The sequence below is a fragment of the Hippocampus comes genome, unplaced genomic scaffold, assembly GCF_001891065.2.
Source record: "Hippocampus comes isolate QL1 unplaced genomic scaffold, H_comes_QL1_v1.1 scaffold40, whole genome shotgun sequence".
In the NCBI taxonomy this organism is placed as follows: domain Eukaryota; kingdom Metazoa; phylum Chordata; class Actinopteri; order Syngnathiformes; family Syngnathidae; genus Hippocampus; species Hippocampus comes.
In genome coordinates, this window is record NW_017842058.1 from 472,311 (window position 1) to 499,944 (window position 27,634).

The following is a 27,634-nucleotide window of genomic DNA, read 5'->3' on the forward strand; positions in this document are numbered from 1 at the left end:
GTACAGTATTTAGTTTTGCTGATTCCATTAAAAAAAAAAATAAAAAAAAAAATCATGAGATGAGGCAAACAGTACTCTGCCTCACAAAGGTGGATTTATCATTGACGCAGGCATTCTCCAGGGACCCTGAGAGTTCCAGGGGCACATTTAACTTTTAAAATTAATTCATAAAAAAAAAATCATTAAATGTTCTTATATTTTTAAGGTAATTGTTGTTGTTTTGGTCTTAATTCAAGACTTTAGAACCACATCAAACTGCTTAATCTGTCATGATTGTTTAGACTTAAGGTTATGAAAATATTGCTCCAAATGAGAGCCCAGCTTGGAAAATATCACAGGTATATCTCACCTTGAACATTTCTCAAAACTTGACTACCATCGGAAACAGGATATAATTCATAAAGGGAGACCAACACCGGAGATTACAGATCTGTTCTGAATATATCACTTTATCAGTTTGACAAACACGCCACTCTGGCTCATATAAAAATAAAGATGAATTGTATACATTTTGGAAATATGTGACGTGAATGTCAGTGCCACACCAGCCATGACCATTTGTCCTTCAGAGTGTTTCACGCTGACATTATATATTAATGCTGCAGTGCGTTACTCATTTTTACACTTGTATGGCAATTTAAAACATTTACTTTACAGTTAAAAAAAGGTTTTGTAATGCCCACAGATTGATTCTGAAGCTGTTAAAAAATGGATTGCGTTGGACACTGCAGGTTCCTCGGTGTATTCTGTCTGTGTGTCACTCCAAGGTCCATTTTTTATTTATTTATTTTCCTTTATATCAAACTACGGGAAGGCTAGTCTTTTAATTTTTACAAGGCAAGCGGGTAGTCAATCTCTCACACATATATTTTTAATCTCTTTTTCCGTGTCCTTGTGGTGTGTACGGGTTTGATTTATATGTGCTGGACCTTCACGACACGCTCAACACACAAAGGTGCCCTCCATGACTTGACACATGGTTAGTAAAAAAATGTAATTAAAAAAAACACACACACACAATGTTGATAGATGACAGAATATCCAATGAACAAGTCAAATGCTGAATACTGAAAGCTATACAAATGTATTCAGAATAGCTGTTGTATTCATATTTTGAGGTTTCCTTGCCCATGAAGGCCACTAGCACGTAAAACGTCTCCTTGCGCTACTGTTAAAAAAAAAAAAAAAAAAATCATGAATACAAGAAAATACACAACCACAGAGAAAACATTATTAAGTTTCCCTTATGGGGACCTGATTTTACATGTACCATATAAATAAAAGGATACATACACATGGAATTAAAAATAATAAGAATTAAAAGAAAACAAAAACAAAAAAAGACCTCTCATTATTTCCGAGAAACATTCAGATTAGCTCCTTGTTATTTTCGGTGTCCATTCTAGGAATCCGATTTTTGGTCTCTATATTACAAGAGACTCCCATGACTTGACCGAATAAGTAGACTTTTGCCCTTAAATGAGGTAAACACACACAAGGATTTAAAAAGAAAACCATGCCAAAGGGTCCACTGCTAAAAATGTGATTTTTCTGACCTGATTTGGGGTTGCGGTACAGCAAGATGTCCCCATCACGTGGCTGTGTAAATAGACTTTGGCCCCCATAAAGTCATGAATACCAGATGGCACAGAGAAAAGAAAAACATGACAAGGGGGTCACTGCTAAAACTGTCAGATACCTTCCACAGTAGCTACGATATTATGGGATTTCCATTATCGAGGCCTGATTTATGGTCCCCAGGACATGGCATGTAAACAGACTTTTGTCCTCATCCTACCAGAATCCACAGTCAAAATGCCACATGGGTAAATGGAAAACAAAACAAACAAACAAAAAAAACTTTATACTAACTCAGATACTGTGTTTAGGTAATCTTCCCTTATTTTTGGTCTACTTAGTGTGGTGTGTAAAAACAGACATGCATGTCAACACACACGCACCCATGCACGCATGTAAACGCGCACGGACCCACGCACACACCCACGCACTGAAAATCATGCTGAATTGACAAGTACTTCAAAAATAAATAAACCGACGAAAATGCCATGTTAACTCATAAAGCCATTACTCCCCCCCCACCCCCGACCCCAACACACACACACGCAAACACACACAATGTGCCAAAAGACTTCAACTGATACCTTGACAATAGCTCCTTTCTTTACAACTAGATTTATGGTTCCCAAACTGTGAGATGGCATTATGATGAGACTGTGTAAACATACTTTTGTCCTCTGTCGATAGATAACACATACACAAAGACGGAAAAACATGACAAAGGGGATAATGCTTGAAACTTTACATATTTATAGGGTTTCCTAATGGGGACCAAAACACAGGTTCCCATCTCAGAAGAGGACAGCGTAATGTGACTGTGCAATAAGGTTGAATAAGTTCAGGAAAAAACAAAAATTTGATTGGATTCACAATTATTATGATTTTTTTTTTTTCAAACCAAGCTTCAGGGCAATATCCACTGTGTGCGGTAACCTTTACAAATATGAAAGATAATTAAATGAATAACATCAAAACATTAATATCTCCTGAGTGATGTAATAATGTAAGGTGGTGGTTCAATAAAGCAAAAACTATTGGTTGCTGTCATGTATATAAGTATGTAAATGTGTAATCCTCGATGTAAAAAGTTATTTTATTTTCCATCCATCCATCCAGTTTCAACACCGCTTATCCGGAACAGGGTTGCGGGGAGTTGCTGGAGTCTATGCCAGCTGACTTTGGGCGTCAGGCACACTACACCCTGAACTGGCCGCCAGTCACTTGCAGGGCACATATAGAGACAAGCAAACATTCACACCCACACCCACGCCATCACTGAGTGGGAAGCGATCCCACGCTGCCTGCACACAAGTCTGGCGAGTGTACCACGACATCATCAGTGACTATATTTAATTTTTTCAACAAAAAAAATTTAAACTTTTACACTAACTTGCATGTGCATGGTACATGAAAGGTACAATGTACAGCGAAGCACATTTTCTGGTGTTTCGTGACACATCATTAGCTTAGCAATTAGCTGTGACTTCTTTTGCTCTCTCTTGCTCGTTGTTAAATGTTCTGGGCCAGTCAGTGTCAGGTTTCTGGAAAAGTTCCGGACAGAATTGGGACTCCATAATTGCAGCCACAGATAAGATGTTTTGACAAAAATAGATTTATTTACAAACAAACGCAAGACCGACAAAGTACAATGAAGGACACTGGTAACAAAGAACCAGGAAAAGGCGAGAACAAACACAAAGCGCTTACAAAAGGTAAGGAACGAGAAAAATGTAAATTGCTTGTCAATTCAAAAGGACAAGACAATCCAATGCACGAGAATACAAACCGAGAGTGCACAACAAGAAAATATATGCAAAATACTCTGAACTAACGTGGTGAAAATCTATGAAGAAAAAAAATGTCTTGAAAATTAAAGCACTTGGAGACGGAGTCATGAGCAACGCTTAATAATACGACAGCCGTTTGTCGGTGTGGCATGGCTTTTAACGGCAGCTAGATAACAAGGATGATTTGTGTCAGGTGCGGTTCCTGAGGGAACGCCCACTCTCCAGCTGGAGACTGAAAAAACAAAGCACGATAACAGGACAGGATCATGACAGTCAGGAGTGCTGAAACCCCCCAAAACAAAACAAACAAAAAAAGTATATCGTCTTAACTTGACCTGCAGATCCCTTGTTACTCAATTAAATTGAAAAAAATACTTGCCGTTGTTTCATTCTTCTCCATGAGTGAATTTTCTATTATATTGTATATTCACTACATTTCAGATAAACCATGCCCATTGAACATGAATGACACATTTCTCAGTTTAAACATGTCAAATATCAGCCTTTCCCCCACCAAAACTGGGTCAGTCAGGCACGTGACATTTTCATTTGGGTCATCAAAATTATCAGTGATGGGAAAGAGTCAGACGCACAGATTTCTAATGACATAAGTTAATGCATCAGTCAAGTAGAAAAGGATGTTTCACATCTATTTTGGTTCATTTTGCACGTATAGAAAAGGGAGTTGGGCAATATGATTAGCGTGTCCGCCTCATAGTTGGAGATTCTGGGCTCCAAACTTGGTTTCGTGTTTTTTTTGTTTTTTGCTGCATTAAACACCAACACACAGTGATATTTACACCAACACACAGGGCGGACAAATGTAGTTTACTGTATGAGGCTGTCAATTCCTACTTCATTTATACAACTATTTTTAGCATGTTCTTGTTTGTTGTTTGTTAAAGTCTGTCTGCAGCCCTGCAAGGAATTTTTGTTTTCACCTTTAGAAAAATGTTTTTTGTTGTTTTTCGGGATTCTGGAAAAATCCAACAGCCAGGCAGTGACAAACGTAGAGGCATAGAAATATACCACAGAAATATTTTATAAAGCGTGACATCATCAGCAAGCGCGCAGGCCACCAAAGGACCCGGATACAATCTCAGAGCCCAATCACATCTGGTAACCCAATTTTTTAGTAGGGAGCTGTAAATTTGTTTTGAATGGTTACAAATTAGCATTTTGTTTACCCTTTATATTTCTAATGTTTCTACAATAATCATAAAATAAGTTCCATGTGCCTACTTTTCCATTTTTAGGTCTCTGCTATGGTGCATTTTTTTTAATGATCAAAATGGTCTGTACGGCATTTACTTTCACTTGATCGGTAATCAATGTTAAAATCTCAGTCAATACTAAAACTGCCCTAGATAAATTTCATGGAAATGGATTTGAAAGGTAATGTAACTTCAAAGGATATTAAACTGTTTTAGGATTTAAGGTTTGAGATATACTTTGAGGTGTCGTTTTTTGTTTGGTTGCGTACAGTGAGTATCTTCAAATGTTAAATGTGTAATTAACCACAAACACCAACAAGTCATTTTTGGATAATTATTCTGGTGAGCCCCCCCTCCCACACACACACACACCCTTCACCCCAAAAAAAAAAAAAACACAAAACTGTAGGCACTACAGAGAAAGAAGGTAGACGATAGATGGTTAATAAAGAAAATGTTCAAAAAGAGAACGTGAAATGCTAGCACTGCACACCGTTGCTGACAGGATGAACTCTTCCTCTTCCATTGGCCCAGTGCACATTCACTTATACACACTGGGCTAGAAGAAATGGAATTCAGGAGGCTGCGAGTGTGAGAGAGGCTTCGAAAGGTGTGGGAAGAGAGATAGAGGCTGCATTGCGTTGGTCTTGTCAGGGCAGGTGAAGACAAAAGGTGGGAGATGAAAGACGAACGCTAGGAAAGTGCAGGCAGGACGACATTCATGCTGAGTGCTCGACGTTCGTCAAAATTCTCCACCGCTTGCCAATCGGCTTCCAGGAAAGCATCAATAAAGCAGAGGAAGCGGAGCGCCACTCGCGGATTTGTGACTGGGCCGAGGGGTGGGGGTTCCATTGTATTGCTGTTCATTGACCTTTCACTATTATTTAATGGGTCCTGTGGAAAATTGCCTTTTTAATGGTATATAAGTACGGCAGTAGCCTTACTTACTTTTGCCTCAATTTACAAGTATTCCCATTTTCACTTGATCGGTAATCAATGTTAAAATCCCAATCAAGACTAAAACTGCCCTAGATAAATTTCATGGAAATGGATCAAACAAACTGACACTTTTATCCAAACGTATGTAACGGAAGTTCAAGAAAATCCGTTAATTCAGCACCTATTTCCAGATTTACATTAAAACCGCCCCACACAACTTTATGGAAATCGGTCATTTCATTAACCGTTAGCCAGATCAGAACAAAATTCTCACCAAACCTCGAATGATTTTCTGTGAAGAAACAAATAAAACAAACTCCACCAAAAAAAAAAAAAAAAATAACAGGTTTAATCTCACATAGTGCATAAAATCCCCAAGACTGAATGTTATCTTTATTTAAAAAAAAAAAAAATTAACACCGCAAATCCACGTCAATATCATATGTTCAAAGATTTCCACAGCACCTTTTTATTTCTGAATATAGCATGTGCGCCCATACTGAGGCTTAGATAGAATGTCAGCATCCAAGCAAAGCGTTTCTTCTTATTCTTCTCATCCAATAAATCCACCACCGTGTCTGAATTAATGCTGTACAGGTCATGCTGAGAATATGAAAAATGATGAAGACAAAAAAAAATAAATCCAAATCAAATAAATAAAAAGCCTCATCCTTCCTCAAGAGTGGCATCTACGGTGGGGGTCTTATGCTGCGCTGACCCTGAGCATTCTCTCAGCTTCCCGTACCGGTGAGTTATGATATTTCGTGACTCAGATTGTGCTTGAATATTTCATTACATGCACAAAATCCTCTTCTATATATTTCCTGCAGGTGGGTGATTATTAATCATGCGACGTCGTGCCGAGCGAGCCCAAGGCACCCCCGCCCACCGAGCCGCAGTTCATATTAATACTATATGAACGAAGCACATGTCATGATTATTATTGATGAGAATGCAAAATAAATAATTGCAATGGTAAAAGGTAATGAAGAAATCGGCAAAATAAGGACAAGTGACTTCCGTTGTCCTCAAGCGTGATTGGGAGTGTGAAAGGTTGTTTGTCTCTGTGTGCCCTGTGATTGGCCAAGAACCAGTTCAGGGTGTCCCCCGCCTACTGGCCAAAGACGGCTGGGCGAGGCTACAGCGTGCCCGCGACCCTCGGGAGGATAAAACGGTTCAGATTATGGATGGATGAATGAAGTCTGGTTTTCAACACATTGTTGTTTAGAGGCTGATTGCATATTAATGTACGATATTTATATTAAATGACAAGTGTTTAAACTGGCTGATATTGCTGTGATTATAAACATCGATGGGCAGAAATTAAAATGTTTTATTTTACTTTTCATTTTATTTCTTGACTTTATTCACCCTCAAGATGATAGACAGAGACTTTTTGGGGTATTTGTATTGTATTTTTGAAATGTATTTTACTCACCGTTAGGTCATCGAAAGATCCTTTAACTCCTTATGAAGTCCATAATTTCCTGCAATCATTACTGCATCAAATATATTATTGTTGTTTCATAATTACTGATTTGAATAATTATGACTGGGAATATAGTATTATGTTTTTCAAGATACTGTAATCAATTATGTGGCTTTTCAACATTCTCATTTATTATTATTATTATTATTATTATTTAATTGTTGTGTCATAATTACTGATAATTCTGAGTGTACTGTGGAAATTAAAAAATATTTTTTATTTGCTGAATTTTTATCTATTTAAGTAATACAGTGCTCTTGATGTAATAATAATCATGATGATGATTATTATTATTCAATTTAGATTTAAACATAATTACACATTTATAAAATAATTGTATGCAATTTTTCATTGTTTTAACTTTTAATTATTATGAAAAAAAACATACATCATAATATATTTTTCGGGATCATAGATTGAATAATTGCATTTGGGTCAACGTTCAGGAATTGTGTGCAGGAGATGGTGTCTGCTGGGCAAAATTCCTTGATGCAACTAAATGTTAGTCAATGAAATGTTTCACTGAAATTGGACTGAGCAGACTGCCGACACTTTCTTGTTGTTGCAGTAAGTTGCATTTCTGGTTCCATGTTGAGCATCACACTTTTTCCCAGTCTCTGCCATAAAAAAACAAAATCAAAAACACAGCAACACTACCCTTCCCTAAGTTTGGCTCGAAACTGCACAGTCGACATGCACTCAAACATAACTGTGTGTACTTTTCATACATTCCATCAGTAAGACCCCCACAACACATTAGAATGCGCAATAGTCCAGGAACTAGCACAAAGATGAGACGCAGCATGCCTCTTCCTAGGGAGAAGCCAGACTCGGCAACGCACTGACCAACGGGACTTCACGCCACCGCTGGCTTCCCGACTCATCCCGCACCCCGCACTTCATCATGCATGTATGAAACAAACATGGCGCCCATTCATCAAGAGCCAAGAGTCCCCTCTGATGTGATCTATTTCCAAAAGCTGCACTCGGCCTCCAGCTCGGGTGTCACAAAACACAGGGAAGGATTAGCACACGATGAACATCACAAAGATGACAGGGGAAGCCTCAAAAGTGGAGCAACACTAGCGGAGGCGTCCAAAGTAGGGCTGACCACTTCAAAACCCGAACCCCCCTCCTTCCCCCCATCCCGGTTCCATTCCCCCCCTGCTTCTTTATTTATGAAGTCATGCTAAAGAGGACAACACAAACCAGCACTGTGACACTGAGACTACATGTGGTCATGTTTTGATACAGTACCTGCATATTTTTCTGGTCCATTCCCATTTAACTCCCAATGTTCCCAACCACTGCTAGATTTTGGTTAATCGTTCGTGTCCCAGCTATATCGGGTCGAAAGAGACCACTTTAATGCTTTGAATACATTTAAGCTGATTAAACAGAAACTATCAAACACACTTCAAAATATTCCATCAATAATATTAGAAATAAATGCCGTAGTCCATGTTAAAATATTCCTCAATTCTCATTCTCTTGCTTGCAATGAGATATAAAACTAAAGAGAATGAAACGTAGAGTCAAATATTTTCAACCAAACCATATGTTAATTAAATGACCAATGCATATTTTATATAGTATGTGTATTCTGATTCAAGCTATCAAATCCATATAAACAATAACAAATGTAAGTCAACAAAAGCTTACACAAATATATAGTTGCGAATTTTCATCTATCTGTACAAGCGAGTGACCCGTACCCATTGTTAGGCAAGTTACTGCCCTTTAGATGAGTAATTATGTCGGTATGCCACGCCCCTCAAAGGCACACAGCCAACACACAAATACTATGATACATACCAACGTATTTATTTTTTTTATTTAATTAAAAATGTGTTCTTTATATGATTCATTGTAAAACCCCGACGCGCCAAAGTTGTTTTCATGAATTAAGCAATCATATTTTGTTGTGAGTGTGATAATGGTAGCCCCCCCCCCCCCACCCCATCCCTTCACCTCACTGCCACCCCTCCGTGCAATGCAGCATGTTTTTCCCTGTCGGAACCAAGCACCAACACCACAACATCGATGTCCCTTTATCAGATAAAGCAGAGTATTCACTCTCGAGTCTTTATCCCTCAAGTGTGACTTGTTTGTCATCAATCCACTACTTTGTCTCTCCCACTTTGGCCGACGTAGGCATAATCAAGACCATTCGATAAAACCTTCATTTTTACCGAGTGTATTTGCACATTCGCTTTAGAAAAATGTCCTTTTTTTCCCTGTGCTGGCTCCATTATCGTTGTGAGTCCTTATGGCAAACCAATTACCAGAAATATTTCCAAATTGATTTCTTTTGCAGCCTCCTCGGGGCCTTTGCAATTTGGAGTTGGGCGATTCTCGGGCAGCAATTTTCTGCAGTGAGACTTTTAGGTGAGTCACACATATAGATACGATATTACTGCCGTTGCACTAATGGTGCCGTGTCCATTGACAAAGTAGGCGCGGATGCTTTTACATGCTGATCGAGTGCAGATTGGGGGTTTCAATTACAAAGGCAGGGTGCATAAGCATAAAAACATCGCGTATGCACCTTTCCATGCTCACATTCAGATGTATCCAGTGGTACGTAAGGCCTTTATGGCAGAAATAATTTGATGGGTGACTTAAGCTAGGCCATTGTGTCACTGAGACCTTTCCTCCTAACTCAGCATCGACCGATCCACCTGTACTCAGGCACACATATTTAGATGGAACTAGTTAATACCGCAGAGTTACACAAAGTCACATACTGTAGGTCGGACGGAGAGGATCTCCTGCTTGTGTCCGGCTCAAGGAATAAAAAGAATAGGGACTATTTTGGACAGATTAGACCTTCTTTCGCATGTTGCAGAAAAGGCTCCACGGGCATGTTTCAATCTTCCTGTCTTTTGTTAATGGCACAATGAACATTGGCACTTGGAAAAATGATTTCACCACTAAAATAAGCCCCTCCCACTCTCCAAAAAACTCACTCGTGATTTAATGCGTGTTTTATGACGACATTCAACACATCTTAATGATGCCCATTTTTTATGGGCGTGGCCGGTTTATCATCTCAGCCTGACTACATAGTGACCAAGAGCCACCAAAATTCATATGCGCAACTATTTTTAAATTTATATCATTGGGTTTCCACCTTAACCTGTGAAAATATAAAAGCGTTTGGCACAATATTTTGGATTTTATTGACATTACATGTGAGCTACTATGAGGAAAAGGCATTAACATCTCCACAAAATTGAAAATATTGTGCCAGTTGTTTTTAAATTTTTTGCAGTGGGGAATGTGCATATGAAGTTTGGTGGCGATTGGTCTTGAGACATTTAGCAATGCTAACGTTTTTCCATAGGTAGGCAGCCATTAGCTAACAGACTAACACCACTGACTGACATCATAAAGTTTGTCCGCTGATACAGCCAAGGTGTGTGTGTGTGTGTGTGTGTGTGTGTGTGTGTGTGTGTGTGTGTGTGTGTGTGTGTGTGTGCGCGCGCGCGCGCGCACACACACACACACACACACACACACACACACAGCCCCCAAAAAAGTGCAACCAGCGATGTAAACGATGTTGCCACAATCAAATAATATTTTGATTCTGCACATATGAGGTGATATTGGATATGCTCAGGACTCATCACGACATTCAAATATTCAAAAAGTATGTTCAGGCTGAAGATGCATTTAAAAGAGGTTGGGCTTTGCAAACGGCAAAGGTATTCTTCACTTCCTGAGGTGATGTGAGGTGTAATCTTCCTCGATCACTTACAGTTTTACGAGAGGTAGAAGTATTCTTCTTTTTCATTTGTGTCTACATGACTGTATAATACTGCATTGAGACATTGAGCTTGACATGGTATTAGTGTTTTCGGATCAAAATTTTTTTTATTTTTTTTTAGTTTAAAGTATTAACATATGCATTAATGGGGATGGCCCATTAATCAGCAATTTTCATGAGTCTTCACTGTACTGCTGCTTGACTTCATCTGAGCCGCTCGTTTCTACCATGCCCTCACGCAGTGCTAAAGCTAGCTAGTTCTACAGACACCCATCATTGACGGCTGGGACAGTGGCTCCAAACGGGTCAACCTCATGAGGCCCAAGCAACAGCTGCAGGCCTGCTTTTCCGGCTGAAGACCGTCTCGCGTGCTCTGATGAGCAGCCCAGTTTCTTTCTCAGTTTGCATTCTCACTGAAGTCCAGGATGGGATGGAAAAACAAAACCTTGAGGAAGCATCGGAATACCAGCCAAGGCCCTTGTTGGGCGGGTACCAATTGAAGGCCGAGGCACTTTGTCTGGAGCTTCCCCAGTGTGTTCAATTAATTTATTTGAAGGAATTAAAAAAAAACCAAAAAAAAAAACCTACACAACACTTTTTGACTTCATTGTTGGTTTGATTGGTTTTAACGAAATCACACAACCAGAACTAAGAGAATGTGTTGATTGAGTCTGATGCATAGCTCGGTACAATTTTGCACAACTACAGCTATGGAAAGATGCTTAGAAATTGTCAAAACAGCAGGATGCAATCATTTAGTGGTCATTTTTGATGATCATAAAATAGATTTGAAAGAGTACTTCCTCACGTGAGCTATACTTACAAGGAACAGTCGGATCTGATCCGCTGGGTTATTCTTAAGTGCAATACACTTCAAAATGACTGGATCGGTATTGGATTGTTTTTGTTCGAACCAGTCCAATTCATCAACCCAAACTATATTATATACTGTATCCTCAATTTCACTTTGTGTGAAATGCTAGCAGGCATGTATATTTTCGTCGTACCGGAACTTCAACTACTTCCTGCTTCTGTGTTGAAGAATCAGCACGCTTCCAACAGCTGCCGTGAATGTGGAAAAAAAACAACAACAAAAAGTCGGACGATGGTGAGTGTACTGAGTTGTTTACAGCTGCCGACCAAGATAACATTTAGCATTAGACACAAGAATAACACAACCACCGGTCACCAGATTGACTAGCATTTTTTTTTTTTTCTTCTGTTGGACGACTGCCTCCTCCCTATACTGGTAGTCCTAATAAATAAACATATGGTGCAATTAGAATACAGTAAACTATTCTCCATATATGCTTCCCAAAGATAATATGCCTTATAACCCAGTGTGGTGAAAATAGGCCTGTTCACTGATACTCAATTCAATTCAAAACACTTTATTTGTCCCCCGAGGGGCAATCAAAAGATTTAAGGAGCAGCATTAAAAGACAAGCAGAACACCAACAAACATAAAAACATCCATAGAGTGCTGCTGGTAAAATATTCGAGCTACTAGAGAGTAAATTGCTCTGTGCTCGATGCTACGTGCATTCAGTTACGGTACTCAGTCACAGTTGGGAGGGAGAGGGGCCAAAGTGGAATGAAAGATTTTAAATAATACGACAAGATTAAGTACATGACATAGATGGTAAAAACACCTAATGTCAAAATACAGTCAAATATCCCCTTTGAGAATTTGGCACCATCTTAACCCTTTCAAGCACAGCGGTTACGACAGTGGACAGCTTATCATGTTATCCGGTTACAGGGTGGATGAATGGGTTATCCTAAATTTTAAATTCAATAAAACCACAAGTTCATGTTTAAAACACACATATATAAATATTCAAATATTAAATGAACATTTTTTTGTCTGCATTTAAATACATATTATTCATGTATTTATTATTGTTTTGGGTTGCATTTTTATTTTCAATTTATGCCTTATATCTTTAATCCTAAATATTTTTGACTTGGTTGAAAAAAAATATTTTTTTAATGCACGTTTTAAAAATAAGAATTTTCTGATTGTCAACTGTGCTGCAGAATTTGTTTTTAATTCAAAGAACATAATGCAGTGCTTCTCTTTTTGTCTCATCGCCTGCTAAATTCTGTTGTTGTTGTTGTTTGTCGGCCAAGCTATGACGCAGAGGACAATAGAAATGAGTGTTAAGGTTTGTAATTGATGTCCACCTGTTGAAATAAGTGACATAAGACTGTCGTTATGCGATAATATCTGTTTGAGAGAAAGCTTGAGTTTCCTTGTTGAAAAGAGACGCAGGAACAAATTGTGATTCAGCTGGCAAAACACTTGCAACGCACTGTTTTGTATTGCGCACCGTGCTGTAATTCGCAGCACCGTTTTACATTCATTTGTATGAAAACCCCAGACGAGCGAGAGTGGGTGTTTTCAAACTGTCAGCCTCCCTACATTTCCATATTTTCCTTTCCAATATAAAAAGTCAAAAAAGAAATAAACTTCCGCCAACATTATTTGCTTTTGTATGAAATCCCACCAACTGGAATTCACAAGCAAGTCAATCCACAGCAAAACAAGACGAGTGAGACAGCTGGAGGCGCGTCTGAAACTAAACAGGGAAAAAATATATATATATAACTGCTTTTCATAACCTCTCTTTTTCTTGACAAAATCCTGTTCATTCTTTGGCTGCATACCTTGCGCTATTTACACATCTTTTTTTCCCCGCAAAGAAGAAATAAAATGAAGTGGCCGGATGAGTGGATGACAACTCGTTTGAAAATGAAACAAAAATCAAAGTTAAAATCAGTCAAGTATGGTTAAAAAAAAAATTAAATGAATGTACTGACATTAGAAGGCCCATAGGATGGACGGTTCCCAAAATCAATCATACGTCCTGAGAGTTTTGTCAGGGCCTCCAAGGCCTTATCTGCAGGCCTAAACATGATCAAAATCAATGACCTGCATTTCAAACTTTGTATACATTTGTGCAATATTATTTGCATTTACTTCCAAAGGTCTTTTGTCTTCATTCAATATCGTGTGTCTTGGCAGCGCAGCTTAAATTAAAGTCGCTTGTGGGTTATCGTTGTTTTCTTTTTTATCTGGATTCGGATTTCGGTTTCTATGTGTTGCTATATCGGTGTAAACTTCCCAAGGCTTTCAGACGCAGGACTGCAGGCTCAGTACTGTTGAAACAACGATAAATTGGTTTGTTTGTTTTGTTTTGTTTTTAAGAATCTGATTTCAGATTCAGGACCTGCATGAAACCCTGCGGGTGGGTCAGCACCTTTCCTCTGATTGATTCAGAGCAACTCGTGTGGGATTCAATGCATGAAGCTGGGAGGGGACACTGACTAGAAATTCATTTTCAAGGCAGATTTTTCAAAAAAAAGGGAAAAAAGAAAAAGAAAACTTGGTCAGAGAATGTTTCTAGCAGGCTGGCTTCGCGGTAAAGTATTTATTTGCCACTTTCACAGCGACCACAACTCTACATATCAACACCGCTACTAGCAAAAGACGCTGGAGTTTGTCTACAAATAATAAGCTTCTCTGGTGAATATGATCTATTTTACTTCAAGTTTGACATTCTTATGACCCGTTATTAGATAATGATTGTGCACTGTTATGCTGTAGCGAAGAGATTTTGAGTTGAACGTTGTAATGGAGTCACTGATAGAATGAACGTTGAGTGCGAAATGGTAACCTGTACATTTGCTTGACTTCGTTCAGTGAAGGTAGCGTTGGAAATTCCCACTCAAGGACAAAGTGAGAAAGGTTGCCCATCTCAATATATGTGCCCTGCCCTGACTGCCGGATGTCTTAGTGTAGGCCTATATCTGGAAGCCACGATCCGACACTGAGTTTCATTCAATCGAATTAATAGGTCGATACTTTATCAAAACAAGGTCAGGGCAAATATTTATGGTCAATTTTCAAAAGCTGTCATGAAGTTTGTCTGTACTTGGTTTCATAAAACCAAATAAGGGCTTGACCTACTTTCAACCACCAGTTTAAAAAAAATGTACATTGATTTTCAAAATGGTGGGCACTGAAACTAAGTAATGTCTACACTTTTGGTCAACCGTCTTCTTAAAACTTAACATTCTTTGGAACAAAGGTAAAATACAGGTGACATACAGTAGTAGTGAATCCCTATGTACATTAAAGTAAAGTTATGGACTGTACTTATTGTTGATCCTAAGCTCAAAACTAAGTTTTGTTTTTTTTTTCTACAATGTAGGCATTAAAAAAACATTGCGGGTTCATGCATGGATAAATATCAGCTCACAACTGTTGCAACAACTTCATTTGAACAAAATAATGCTTTTCACCGATTGTTATTTTTTGTTGAGTTGATGGTACTTAGTTTATTAAAACCACATAACTATTCCTACTGGTTGGAGTCAACTGTAAAGTAAGTTAATATACAAGTCGTTTAAATAGATACATTGCTCCATTTTCTGATCGAATCGGTGACTGAGTATCGGTTCTTTCAAACCTCCTGGTCGCTGATCGACCCCCAAAAACCCTGATCGCGTAAAGCCTAGTACTTGGCTTATGAAAACCAAGTAATGGTTCCACCAATTGTCAAACAATGACTCAGAAGGTTACGTTCATTTTCAAACCTCAGTACTTGGTCTCTTCAAGAAAAGTAACGGGCCACACCACTTGCCAATCATCAGCTCAAAACCTTCCGCTCATTTTCACATGTTGTCTGTTGTAAACTTTTTGAAAGTTTTCAGTACTTGCTTTATTAAAACTAAGTATTGGCTAAACCTGGATTTTGTGTAATCCTTCTTATTATTAAACTCACGAATGACATAATGAAGTAAAACATCTAATTCTCATCACATCCAGCTGTAGCTTTTTAAATGTTCCTTTACTTTGAGTGCTCCGAATCTGAATGCTATCATAGACATTGAGAAATGATTTCACATCTTCGACATTATTTCTCCAAAAGTGACAACACATATTCACTCCTCTTGTGCGTCAGTCTTCATGGACAGGTTGGACCGAAGACACACAATTGCTAAAGAAATGAGAAATAAAGTGATGTTATTGCGCTGATGTGGTCTTCACAGCCCTGGAAGCTTGGTAAGACGTCAGCAAGGACGATTGAATGAATGTGGCGTCCTGAATGTGTGTGAAAAATAGTAAACCATTTAAATTACATGCGGCATGATTATATTGTGTTTGAAAGTAAGCCTGACAATGTGGAGAAAGTGAAGGCCATAAGGAATAATGTTTTTGCTGCAAAAGATAGGAGAGGGCGGGAAAAAAGGCCGTCTTCTGCAAGGCGTGTAAAGCTGTCACTTTTATTAAACGAAGAGAATTATTTTACGAATGATGTCACTATGCCGTTTCCTTGGCAACTAGGGGCAGAGGGCTGTGCTGCCCGACATGGAAGTGAAAGGACACAGAGACACAGCGGGGACAGTAAGCAACACACGCTCGAATGCAACTTTCATACCGTACTACTCGAGGGTTTGTAGTAACTGAGTCTGAGGAGCAGAATCGAAAACCATAGCGCATTGAACGCACCGTGGGTACGAAACATCTTGACAAACTCGCACAACGGAGGAGAAAGAGAGTCTGCTGTATGTACTTCTCAGAAGAATGCCCGTTTTTTTTTTTTTTTGTTGTTTTATTTTTTAACGAATAATTCGATAAGGTGCGATTATGAAACTAAATAAATAAATAAATACTTGCTGTTACTGCTGTGTGCGCCATGGCCTCTTAGGGGCAGTGCATGCATGGATATACACACGTACATGAGGCTAAAAAGACGAGAAGTAGAAAGTCATAATTAAACTTAGAACTCGTTTTTAGAAGAATATATTCCTGTAAGTGTTGCTCTACTACCTTCTGTATGTTTTATTACAGCATTCGTGTGTCAATATTTGTTAAATTGAAGGTAAATCCTTCGTCATGTGTCATGCTAATTTTTGCTAGCTCGCCAATGGGGTTTTCCACTGACTGCTTGCAATAAGTTGGCGATGTTTACAAAACAAAATACACTTTGTATTTAAATATACTGTTCATGTGTGATTTTTACAATTCGACTCTACAAATGGCTGCCGCACATCCACAATGGATAACAAATGTAGAATCAACACGGGAAGGAAGTCGAGATTCAAACCGCTCAACTGTGAGGAAGACATGGAAACCTCGACGCTGAAATATCTGAAAGAGTGGCATACACATTTTGTATCTTTTTAATTAAATCCATATTTTCATTAAATAACCATCTATCATATTTCTGGCATCGAGGTCTAATTACCTGACAGACGCTATCTGTATTGCAGCATTATATTTGATTATAATAAATGGTACGTCATCTTCCCTGCTTAATTAAACTGCCGTCTCCTTAAGGCTGATGGAAGCAAAAGCTTGAGGTGAAATTGTTCAAGTTGCAAGCAACGGGATTGTCAAACATGCCACGTGGGGCAGACGCAACGTGAAACGCGGATGGGGAAAAGTGGAACGGTCCAAATGTGGGGAAATTATGAATTCAATTCACATTTTTCAAACTAAATTTGATCAAAGTGGCATCGTGATTGAAAAACGTGCCCTTTCTGTGACACAGGAAAGTATCTGGCATTTAAAACAATCACTTTTACATGACCAAATGTTTTGCTTTTCATATGGCTTGTATATGTTGTTTTTGACTTTAAATGCGGTTTGGTGCTTAATATGAAACAAACCATGTCATAAACAATTGAAATAAACCATTCAAACGTTTTTTTTTTTTCCCTCCCCTTTGAAGCTTAAGGAAAGACTCTTGATGCGTGGGCACAATTTGGGCTGATAGCGGTGGGTAAATGTGATTGCTTCTGCCGTCATGATTCCGCAGATTACATATCAAATCTCTGTGCCGAATGAGCATACACTGTCATTTACACAGATTACAGCGCTTTGGTGGAAAGTGGGCCGTTAGACAGAATCCGCGGACAGACAGAAAGACCCCCACTGGCAGAAGAGAGGGTAAAAATATATGTACTTTTTTTTTTTTTTTAAACACCAAATATGAACCAGCTACATTTTATGTGAATACCCAAACCGTGTGAATGACATTTTTTTTTTACTTCTTTTACGTTTGTGACACCATTTTACAACTGTCAGACCGAATCCGATGCAGTGGCTAAAAAAACAAGATGAATCATTGTTCAACTTTACTCCCCAATAATGTGACCTGTAACCTGTAAAATCCCCCCACCCCCCATGCCCCCCCAAAAAAAACAGCGACCACATGGTTGCACAAGTGTGCACACCCTCCTAAATGGAGATGTGGCTGTGTTCAAATCGAACCACCCAAATTCAAACTCATGTAAAAAGGGAGGCAGCACACACTGCCACCATTTTAAAAACCACTGACGCAAATAAAGTCCAACTGTTCCAATGGGCTTTTCCTGACATATGTCCACAAAGATGTCAGGAAAAGCCGGCTAGAACATCTGAACTTTATTTTAACAGAGACACTTTACAATGCACTTGGTTAATTCTGGACACAGCCACGTCCACACTCATGAGAGAGTCTGCACACTTTTGCAACCACATAACCTCTCATTTTTGTTTCGTTTTTATTTTTATTGTTTTCGGGTTTTTTTTTTTTTTTTTTAGTTGTAGAGGTTTTAGGTCACATTAACCCTTTCAGGGACAGCGGTTATTACAGTGGACAGCTTATCATGTTGTCAGGTTACAGGGTGCATGAAAGAGTTAATGCTGGGACAAGTTTTTTAATGAATTATTTTGGGTTCATTTTTTTTTTCATATGCATCATCAGAAAAAAAAAACGCATTTGAACAAGGACTTTTTAATATCCACCATATAGACACAGAATGAAATTAAAGTCACTCGCTAGTTGTAATAATACATCCATGGGCATATGCACTTGCTAGTTGTTTTATAAGGACGAAAAGGAGGAGAAGAATTAGGGAGGGACGCCGGGGGGGATAAAGTAAGAGGATTTTGTCAGGTTGAGATGGCGGCTAATGCTATTGTTCCTAACGGGACCGCCGAAAAGGCAAAGAAGCTTTTCACACATCTTTGCCACTTTGCGTCGAGCTGTTGGAGGAGATACGCTTTCAAAAAGCACAAGGTGGGAAAAGCGGTGGAGTCAGATGCTGGATGCTCGCAATGAAAACTTCTTCACAAAGTTGCCCGAATGTGAAAAAGATAAAATACACGGAAACAATACAAGTAAGAGATCACAGCATTTTACAGAAGGCGCCAGATACAGCACAATTGCATGCTGGTGGATGAAAATGACAGCACTGTTTTTTTTTGTCCATTACAACAGTATGGTGGTGTCCCGAGGTACAAGTTCAATTTGTTCCAGAACCATGCTCTTATTTCAAATCCCCCTTCCCCCCATTAACATGAAATATGCTCAAATCAAACGAGCTGATGCTCACATTTTTGTTCCTTTCATTTCAACTTTTCACTTCATAATCCTTGCATAAAAAGTGGAGCACCTAAGGACGGAACTCATCATATTGTCAACCGCAATCAAAAAGCAAAGGCAGGGTGAACGGGGCATGAAAATTCACTGGCCCCCTGAAGCCAGTCTGATTTAGCAACATTTAAATTTGGTAGACATGAATTTCATAAGTAGACCCGCAAAACTGTCTCAAGAAGCTATGTGCGAAAAGACACAAGAAGTCTGCTATTTGGGGTTACACTGGATATTTTGGTATTATTTTGAAGCATCCTTCGAAGGGAATTTTGTCCGAGCAATTTTGTCAAAGATGCAGGACGTTGGCATTCTTGGTTTTAAGTGATCCCTACAGGGTCATTTTGACTTTTTTTTTTAGATCTTTCAAAGGCAACATTTTCCTTGAGATTGTTTCTGATTGCTACCAAATTTGAAGTACATATTACGAACGAGACAGATGAGCAACACTAAATGGCGATGAATTTGAGTTTTGGTGAGTGGGTGTGGACTACTATGATGACAAATTTTGGCAAGGTCGCTCACAACCCCCGTTAATCTTTTCAAAATGAAGCCTCTGAAATCAGTATTACTTTGTAACACCAAACTTGGTTGGCATGTCTATCATGAGTAGAACCACCAAAAAAAGTCTCAAGAAGCCAAATTTGAAAATAAACAGGAAGTCTGTCAGTTTGGTTGATCATGAGAAGACCCACAGAAAAACTTCAAGAAGTCATGCTGTAAACGGAACAAGAGTTCTCCCATTTCAGTATCATGCGTCTATCTTAACCATTTTTTTCAAAAACAAACTCGCCTTTAAGATTTTGTCCAATTGCTACCAAATTTCAACGACATACTCTAGCCCGATGAGTGATGCTAAATCACAAAGGTTTTGCTATTGCATGGCCGGCGAAGTTCGAAGCGACCATATATCATGCCAGTAACTCAGCTCCACAAGGTTGTGATGAATGTTATGCCCTAAATGTATTCATAAGAGTAAACAAGTGTATAGATGCAGTAACTAAATATTCACATATCTGCACAAGTCAACAGACATTCTTCCCCAATACATAAATAACAAATCCCAATGCCAATCAAGTAATGTGGCATCACACAGCGCACTCAATTTGAACCACAGAGCTCACACTTAACATCTTCAGAGTTTCTCGCTTCTCTTAAAGCAAAGCCAGCCGTCGTGCATTCGGATGCACTCGTCGATACTTGTGAGTGCTTTGAATTCTTGCGCGTCAGAAATCAAATTATCCATAATGGAAGAGCGAGAGAAGGATGGAACAAAGGGAAAAAGAACACTTTTCAGAACATGTGATACATTTCCACCACATATACACACTACTCTAGGTCTCTATAGTTTAACTACCGGTAGTCTAAAAAAAAAGCCCATTCATGATATGAGGGCATCCCTACCACCAGCCAACCATAAAAACACACACACACACACACACACACACACACACACACACACACACACACACACGCCTCACATATTCAGCAGCAGAGCCAAACTAAACTCCACTTGAGCAGTGGTGATACGGAGATAATAAAGCAAGCCAGCGGCACGTTCAACTTCAGAAGGAGGGAAAAAAAAGAAAGGAAGTTGCTGCCAGCACAAATAGATAAATGAGGAGGGGGTGGGGGCACTGCCACACAATACACAGAATCCAGGGTGCCCAAACAGGACAGGACAGGACAGACATGAAACTTGCATATGTTTCGGGAAAATTCCAAAACATTATTCCAAAAACACATGCATGGCACAACATTGACATGCAAATGAAATTGGACCTTCAAAAGCATTAGAATGGCTGAAAATGTTGTCGCAATGGTGTAAAAACATTTTTTTAAGTCCAAAGTTGATCGGTTATTGTAAACACGCTTATCTTTTGCTATTTTCATGCAATAAGGGGGCATAGCAATCACACTTACTGTACTTAATGTATACCTGTGCAGTGTCTTGTAAACCTCAATATCATTAAGAGACAATTAGGCAGCAAGCAGCTTTGGTCCTAAACTCCACACTCATCTTTTTTCGATCTACAGTGCTGTCACTCAGAATTTTGTGTTTGTTTGTTTGTTTCGCAGACCTGCAAATACTTAAGATAAGCAGTACACAACTAACGGGATTTTAGTTCAAACACAAACGCAGACTGGGGAAACAGCAACCGAGCAACTTGTGACGATAAAAAGGTGGATGTATTAAAATGCTTTGGGGGTTATTTTAAACAACGAGGGAAAAACGCTAATCAATATCACAGTTTACGAGTGTTTGATTAGATGTTAGATGAATGTCAAACCCAATGATAATGTCGTACTTTACAGCACATCGTCCCCGTTTAAGATCATCGCTCGTTTGATGCGCATTTACGCACGACTCCTCGAGCTCACCTGACGCAGGATCCACTGGCAGAGGACGAGCGCGGTCCATCCGAGCACCTGCATGTCACCTTCCGTTCACAAAAGCAACTCAACTCTTCCTTGTTTGCGCATACACGAAGCGAATAAAGAAGAGGAGGAGGAGGAGGAGGAGGAGGCGGCGGAAGAGGAGGAGAAGGAGGAGGGACGGGAAAAGGCGCTTGGCGGCGGCGGAGTCCGGCCAATCCTAACTGCTCCAGCCAGCCGGGGTGACAAGTTGGCTTAAAGTTGTTGGTGTTCCTCGGCACGCGATATTGAACGACAACTTGGGTGTCTCGCCGCTCCTCTCGGTCTCACGCGCAACATCGGCGCCGTCCGCTTGCGTTCATCGGCGAATGTTGTGCGCCAAGTTTTGCGCGCAGAGGTTCGATATTTACTGAGGTTTTGGAAGGGGCGTGCGCGCTTCCTGAGAGGTTTGAGGTTGTGAGTGAATGTTGGAAGGAGGAGAAGAGATACTGGTCATCACTTCTTACGCTCCCTCCTTCCTTTCTCTCGACCCACCTCTTCCTCCTCCTCTTCCTCACTCTCTACCTGCGTGCGTCACAACCGAAAAGGAAAACTGCCTTTCTGGACAAGCAAGAATTAGCCTACAAAGATCGAAAAGGGGAGTTAAGCTTAGCAATTCAGGCCCTCATCATTGTTACAGTACTTTGGCACTCAGTTGCTCTCAACCTTTTGACATCAAGTACAAGTTTAAAAAAATAAAATAAAAGTTGCACCAAAACAAATATTACACCGTTCAACAAATTTGTACATTTTGTTTAATCAGAGATGCGGGTCAAGTTTTTGAGATGACTTTTTATTTTTGTACTGATTCCAAATATTTTCTGCGCCTTTTTTTCCTACAGCACAATGTGTTTTCATAAAAAGAAAACTGTAATGTAGTAATATTGAATTAAGGGTGAGTTTAGTTTTTTTCTGAAACGCCATATAGCTACGTAACAAGGCATGGTAAAACTCATATCGCACAAGCTTTTATAGTAAGTCCAACTTTAAAAAAAAAAAAAGAAAGAAAATCCGATGTCCTAGAAAAAAAGAGGAAAGACGTTTTTTAAATCAGCATCAAGATTACTTCTAGGGAAGCCTGATTAATGTTTACTGTTGACCCTTGTGATTTGACTGGTAGCCACAGTTACATTTTGTGCATTTTAAACATTAACTGTGCTTAAATATGGGGAAAATAAAAGTTTTCCACGCCAGATCGATGAGATCGTACCGAAATAAACATCAAACACTTCTAAAAGATGAAATGAAAATAAACTGCACTAAAAAGTTAAATACAACTGAACTGATCTTGGGCAGTGATTCTTGCGCTCACCATTAGAGGGAGCCCATGTATTGCACTTGAAGAATCATTGCACGAGAATATATTACGATCGGTGGCGTATCGAAGCATCTTTGAACACATTGTATTCAAAATCAATAGGTTTCTGCCACACTTCATCTGTGTTCTGATACAAATAAAGGTATTTTTTTTTGGGGGGGGGGATCTATAAAATAAAACTATAACTGGTTGAGCCTTGACCAGGCTAAAAAAAACTGGACATAGTTGAAGCAACGACCATCTGATGAAATTCTAAATCGATTGGTTTCTTCCGCGCATAAAAGCACAGACAGCATTTTATTTTAGGGGAAAATCTATCAAACGGAAGATTTGGTTGAGGCTTGACCAGCCGAATAAGAATAATATCACACTGACAAATTTGTAAAAACCTAACAATAAAGCGCACACGAAAACTCTTGACAAATAAATATGGAGTGACAACAGCCATTTGAAGCATCTTGGATCAGGCTTCGTTTAAAATGGTTACGTTTCTTTCACTCTTAACTATTTAACACAGGGGTCCCCAACCTTTTTTGCCCCACGGACCGGTTTAAGTCAGACAATATTTTCAGGGACCGGCATTTAAGGTCTGGCGGATTAATACAACAAAATAATATGGTATGAGCTGCATGAAAACTGTGGTGTTTTCGAAATATAATAATAAACACAAGGAGCGTCTAATCTGGTCGCAACACTCTTATCGCTCTGGTAATGTTTAATGCCTTCAAAATACGATACAACGCAAATTCAAAGTGCATGAAAATGACGACTCACCACAGCCCCGAGCTTGATTTTCTGCAATCAGACAGTCCCATCTCGGGGTAATAGGAGACAATGACACCTCAAGTGTGTGGTTTATGTCCAGTCTACTTCGTAATTTTGTTTTCGTCGCCGTTGCTGCAGAAACCCCCCCGACTCACACAGGTAGGATGTCGGAAATAGCAACAGTGCTATTGTGGCGATCTCAGAGTATTCAGCCACAACTTTAATCCAGTTGTCTCGAACGTATTTCGTATTCCGAAATAAATAAAACGGAAATAAGGCAAGTTCTTTCTGTGCGGCCCGGTACCAAATGCCCTGCGGACCGGTACCGGTCCGCGGACCGGCGGTTGGGGACCCCTGATTTAACAGACAAAAAAAAGGAAGCACAGTTTGAGGAACTCCGCCCGACCTTACAATCGGCAAGCTTTAATCGCCCCAAAACATGACTTAACCCATGCCACTTCTTTCTTGCAAACAACAATGGATCACAAAACCCGTTTTCAATTACATGTGAAAAGTTACAATTTGCAAAAATTGTAAACGAAAAAATATCATAGTAGTAGAAGTAGTCATAGTTGTAGTCATAATAGATTAATTAGTAGTTGAAGAGTCATAATTTAAAAGATAATAAAAATAATCATGATTTCAGAGTTGCAACAATATATGTTGCTGAACAGTATAAGAATCTCTGTATATCATGACTGGAGTCCCACAAGGGACACCATCAAGAGCTTGGAAAAATGCTTTTCACGAAGAAAAATACAGCCCTGTATTTATACAGTCCTGTAAGATGGGCGTGAGATTGTTAGAGAGCTTGTGTGAAATGTGAAAGTTTTGCTGAAGTGTGTGTGTGTTGGTGTGTGCAACACGGTACTGCCTCCCTGTGTGACAAACTGTCACTGCACACACTTCAGTGAGGACACATGCTTCTCATTTCTAATTACACACTGTAATGTATTTATATATATATATATATATATATATATATATATATATATATATATATACACACACACACACACACACACACACACACACACACACACAGAGGTAGTAATTTTACAAAATTTTGCTGGTGCGTCATCGTCAATCTGAACGAAACTGTAATCATGAGTCGGTCTGTCTGTCAAGTTAAGCATATTTCCGTCATCACTTTCGTCAGTAAATTTCACCGGGTTGCAGTCTGGCAGCCTGTCCACCCCCCCCCCCAAAAAAAAAAAACACATCACAGTCCAAAAGATGAAAAATCCAATGTGATTAAAATGGTAATGATGTGCACTGTCATACGGTGGATGCCCACATACATGTCTCATACACTTATTTGCCAATCTATTGAACTCTAAAAGCAGAGTCAGCGGGAGCACCAGTGGCTGCCTGCAGCTCTTTAACTCCTAAAATGCCAAAAAGTTGTCATTTAAAGTTTAAAATGGCTCACCTTAACCAGAATCCTGCTCTGCATTGTAGCCAAGGGTAAAATCCAATCCAAGTAATTTGCACCCTCCTCCTGTCTGTAAATGCTCAGCATCTGCTTCTTCTCCTTTGACTTCTTCTTCTTGGTTCTTTGGTGGATTGCAGCTCTTTGGTGCGTACCGCCACCTACTGTACAGGCATTTCCATATGTCGTCATTGGAAGCAACCCTGCTCGTATTCAATTCAACTCTGTGAACAAACAGAGCGAGACAGTGTTGAATAGAAATCAGTTCACCGAAATTTAACAGAAAACCACTACCATAAACGTTTAGATTCAAATAAATAGACATCCATCCATCCATCCAATATTAGACTCAAACAAAGATTGTAGATTTGTGTTGTCATAGAAAAGTGAAGGGACATCATCTGATTCATCCTCCTTAGCCAATGACAGCAGGCCATCACAGTCCCCCCGCAGAGATGCGATTGAAAACAGTAGCACTCATTGTAACACGTCTACAGTCAGTGCAGACCTCTCGAAGAACGGCCCACAAACAAACACACACTCGAGACAGGCAGGGCGTGTGTCTGTGAGTTGTCAACAAATTGAACAAAATGGCCGTCTGTCAGTGATGGCTTGAGAGGTCCGTCGGAATTTGACCCAGTTAGTGACGATTACACTGACGAAAAAAAAAAAAACGCTTCCGTCAGTGCTGAATCTGTCCTTTTTTTTTTCGTTTCCCGACATTCATCAGAAAAACATATGCCCAGAAGCGACAGAGTGCTGGACCTTGCCCCAGTACTGACAAAATGCACACCTCTGTATACCACATACAAGTATATACTTGATATTAAAGCTGTGCCTGATTCTCAGATTTTCGTCAAATTCTGTATTTCCTAGCTAATCCAACAGTGGGCATACAACTGTCTTTTTTAGAAACCCCCCAAAAATTACCGTATTTGACTTGCCAAGGGAAGAAATTTAAGATTCGAGACATCAGCTCCATCTCTTTATTCAGGAGCTTTAGTTTGATATGGACAGGGTCTTGAGATTCAGGACGTATGTTACCCTTGCTTTGAGTCCTGAAATTTCTCTTTCAAAAGTCTCAAAGGGAACTACTTTCTCCTTGGTCCAGTCTACCTGCTGTAATAACATTTGTTTCTTCATCTCCTCTCAAGCACGAAAATGTCTATCAAATGCAGCAGGACTCCCAAGAACGTAAACACGGCTGCCCTCAGCAGTAGGCTCTGTCCTCCACTTGCCAAATGCACACACACACACACACACACACACACACATTGCCTAGCTGCTTTCGCTGGTGCGAGTGCAATTTCATGATCCACATTAGAAGCGGCAGTTGAATTTCGCTCAGCTGCTCCACGTCCCTGTTCCACTTAGCGGTGGCGCCGGCGACTCAGCTAGACGCAAATGAATGAACAAGAATCTCCGCATCTCCCCTCACAAATATCATCCGGCTGCCATTATTCTCCGCCTCCCACCCAGACGTCTGCAAAACAGAGGTGGCAAAAGTACTCACACTCTGTACTTAAGTCGAAGCACAGATACTTGGGTTAAAAACAACAAAAAAAGTTTTCGTTTAACACCTTTACTTCAGTAAAAGTAAAACTTTGAGCACAAACTTTTAAATGTACTGTAAAGTAAAAATCGAGGAAATAATTTATAACATGGTACAACATGGTACAATGAAGAAAAATTTTGTTTTAAAGCTAAGAGCAAGCTACTAGTACTTAGCTTAGCATTTCATGCTATAAGAACAGCAACATGTTCCCAAAGCTTTGCTAACATTGTGGACTGTAGAGTTGCCAACTGAGGTACAGTCTAAAATGCTTAAAGGGGAAGTCCACCCAAAAACTGTCTGTACAATAATATGCCCGATGTAACCTTACTAGTCAGAACATGGCATTCTGATGAATATTGTGTTAATGGAATATGAATGGAGCAGTCAAATCCACCTGTCCGTTTCATGGAGCGGCCATTTTGCTGTTTGATGTTGACTGAAAATGACATCATAGTTACTCAGGGATCGGGGAACAAAAAGTGGCAAAAAATGTTCGAATAAAGATTCATTAAAAAAAAAAAGTGGCAAAATGGCAGCCCCATGAGATGCCTAAAAGCAGGTGGATTTTGCTGCTTCATTCATATTCCATCAATTTTTTTTTTGGGGGGGGTGTTGAAAACAAGATGTTATTATCTTTGTTTTATAATTAGTTTGATGGTAAATGTCAACTGGGAGTGGCAATTGTTGTATAGTGTATTATTGTTGATAGAAACTACATCTGTGCTATATATTTTTTCAGGTTAAAAAGCACCCTGCAACAGTAGCATAACGCAAACGGGAAGCAAAATTATCCCTAAAGGGAATAACACACCCTGAAGCATATCCACACACGCCTGGATATCTTATCGGGAGGTTGCCGAGTACAATGCCGAGAGGTCAGCTGGCAGTAATGGAGCCCTTTGTGTGTGCAAATTGTCATTTCACAACAGCCGTCTGAAACC

The 27,634-nt window shown here is 39.5% G+C and overlaps 1 protein-coding gene across 2 annotated transcripts in view; it reads right to left on the reverse strand.

Annotated features, from left to right (window-relative positions):
- Window positions 1-25,271, reverse strand: part of nxph4 (neurexophilin 4) — a 53,733-nt gene extending 28,462 nt beyond the window's left edge. The window contains exon 1 of one of the 2 annotated variants that reach the window (XM_019861023.1): window positions 25,139-25,271. In XM_019861023.1, the coding sequence (XP_019716582.1) occupies window positions 25,139-25,228 (90 nt within the window). In that variant the 5' untranslated portion in view covers window positions 25,229-25,271. Of the gene's footprint in view, window positions 1-21,590; window positions 22,191-25,138 lie in introns of those variants that run through there. The other variant, XM_019861026.1, reaches the window with a different exon arrangement.
- Between the last annotated feature and the right edge of the window lie 2,363 nt (window positions 25,272-27,634).